We start from the raw sequence: 2,452 nt of genomic DNA, 5'->3' as shown, positions 1-2,452 counted from the left end.
GGGAGAAAGGGAGGGAAAGGGAGGGAAGGGGAGAAAGGGAGGGAAAGGGAGAAAGGGAGGGAAAGGGAAAAAAGGAAAAGGGAAAAGAAAAGAAAAGATTTAATTGGGGCTGGTTTACACTTTCAGAGGTTTCAGTCCATTATCATCTTGGCGGGAAGCATGGCATCATAGAGGCAGACATGGTGCTGGAAGAGCTGAGAGTTCTGCATCTTAATCAGAAGGCAGCCAGAGGGAAACTGACTCCACTCTGGGCAGAATTGAAGCCTGAGACCTCAGAGCCCACCCACAGTGATGCACTTTCCCCAGCAAGGCCACACCTCCTAACAGTGTCACTTCCTACGGGCCGAGCATATTCAAACCACACTAGTGTTCTGTTATGTTTGAAACAGGGTCTCACTTAGTCCAGGCTATCCTTGAACTCCTAACCCTCTGCTTCTACTTCCCCAGTGTTAGGATACAGGACTGTGCCTCCACACCTGGCATGATTTTCCAAGTAACTTTTATAGCAGATATCTAAACGCAGGCTTTAGACTTCAAAAAGAAGCAGTTTTTAATCCATTCTGTGTTACTTCATGGCAGTGTCTGTGAGAGCTGTGTGTGGAGTGCCTAACCAGCAGCAGGCATGGCCTCTCAGTTTCATGGCACGTGTGTGTGTGTGTGTGTGTGTGTGTGTGTGTGTGTTGGGGGTCACTCACGTGTGTATATTTACACGCCTCTCTCTGTGCATTGCTGGCAACAACCTGCACTGTCTGCTCCCTCAGGCCAGAAGGACATCCCGGCTGACAAAAAGCAATTCTGGAACGCTTCGTTGATCAGTTCTCAAATCCAAACGATTGCCAAGAGAAGAGACACCATGACACATCGGATACTGTCAGCCAGGCTTCATAAGATCAAAGAGCTGAAGAACGAGCTGGCGGATGTACATCGGAAGCTGGAAGCCTCTGCCATAGAAAACCAATTTCTGAAGCAGCTTCAGATTAGACACCTGAAAGCCATAGGGAAATACGTGAACTCTCAAAACAACCTACCTCAAATTACAGCCAAGCACCAGAATGAGGTGAAGAACCTTCGACAGCTCCTCCGGAAATCCCAGGAGAAGGAGCGAGCTGTGTCCAGGAAACTCCGAGAAACGGACAGCGAGTTACTGAGGACCAAAGACGTCTTGCAAGCCCTGCAGAGACTCTCAGAAGACAAAAACCTTGCAGAGAGAGAAGAACTGACTGATAGGTTGACCGATCTTACAGTCAAAATGGAAGCAAATGATAAAAAAATACAGGTTTGTGTCTCAGAAGTTCCAGTATTGGTAAGGAGCAATCAGCGACCGTGGGCTGTGACCAGTCTCACCACAGCAAGTAACTGTGTCTAGTAGAGAGTGGGGGGAGGGGCTGGGAGGAGCACAGAGTCAGAGTGGGGAGCCTGCACTGGAGTGGGCAAGAGTGCTCTCTAGCCTGTCTGGAGGCAGCTGGTTGGATGGCCACATGGGCATGTCCTATAAGCCAGAGGTCTACACTGTGTTGTGGAAATCTGCCTTTGAAATGAACACCTGCTTTCAGCTCCTACAGAAAGGCCATCTCCTCTTGCCAGAGTATTGTGTCTGTCTACCTGTCCAGCCCCTTTGCTTGTATTGTCTTTCCTCAGTCTGACAGATTAGATTTGTTTCCACCGTTGTAGTTATTTAAATATAATGTCCCTGGGAAGAAAAAAAGAAAAGGGAAAGGAAAGGGAGGAGAGCAGAGGGGAGAGGGGGAGGGAGGGGAGAGGGGGAGGAAGGGGTGAGGGGGGAGATGGGGAAAGAAGGAGGGGAAATGGGAGAAGAAAGGAAGAGTGAAGACAGGGAGAGGAGGAGGCGAAAAGGAGAGAAGAAAAGGGGGAGGGGGAAGGGAGAGGAGCATGTGGGGAGGGAGCAGAGAAGAGAAGGGAGGGGAAGGGAAAGAATGGAACTAAAGTATCTGAAGAGGGATGGATAGATTTTCCTCAACAGACTCTGGTTGTCCAAAGCTGGGGGATTTCACTAAAAGCGACTATGAGGGAGCAGGCACTAATCACACAGGGTCCTGCCTGTTTTACATGATCTTCATGGACATAAATACAAATGGACTGTTTAATTCTCTGATACTTGATGGTAACAAATATTTTCTGATAAGTATTCGATGGTTTTGCCTGCATTTTCATGATACTATTTGTTATGAAATATTGTGCGGTGAGGGGGTACCTGTGGGCCACACCAGGGAGTCCCCTGAGAAATTACACTATGGAACAGATCTGGTACAAGGCAGTTTATTTGGGGGAGGAGACCTGGGGAACCTGGAGAAGGGGTAGAGGCAGACATGTAGACAGACAGGCAGACAGACAAGAGCAGAGCCATGAGGGTAGTGAACATGTAGACAGGCAGACAGACAAGAGCAAAGCCATGAGGGTAGTGAACATGTAGACAGGCAGACAGACAAGAGCA

General features: G+C 48.7%; 1 protein-coding gene across 1 annotated transcript in view; it reads left to right on the top strand.

Annotated features, from left to right (window-relative positions):
* Positions 1 to 2,452, top strand: part of Lca5l (lebercilin LCA5 like) — a 35,809-nt gene that overhangs the window by 15,191 nt on the left and 18,166 nt on the right. Inside the window, exon 3 of the mRNA XM_021209186.2 lies at positions 762 to 1,276. Within this exon, the coding sequence (XP_021064845.1) occupies positions 762 to 1,276 (515 nt within the window). The remainder of the gene's footprint in view (positions 1 to 761; positions 1,277 to 2,452) is intronic.

Source organism: Mus pahari, chromosome 12 (assembly GCF_900095145.1).
Source record: "Mus pahari chromosome 12, PAHARI_EIJ_v1.1, whole genome shotgun sequence".
In the NCBI taxonomy this organism is placed as follows: Eukaryota; Metazoa; Chordata; class Mammalia; order Rodentia; family Muridae; genus Mus; species Mus pahari.
The sequence above is the reverse complement of the archived record's forward strand: the minus strand, read 5'-3'. Positions and strand labels throughout refer to the sequence as shown.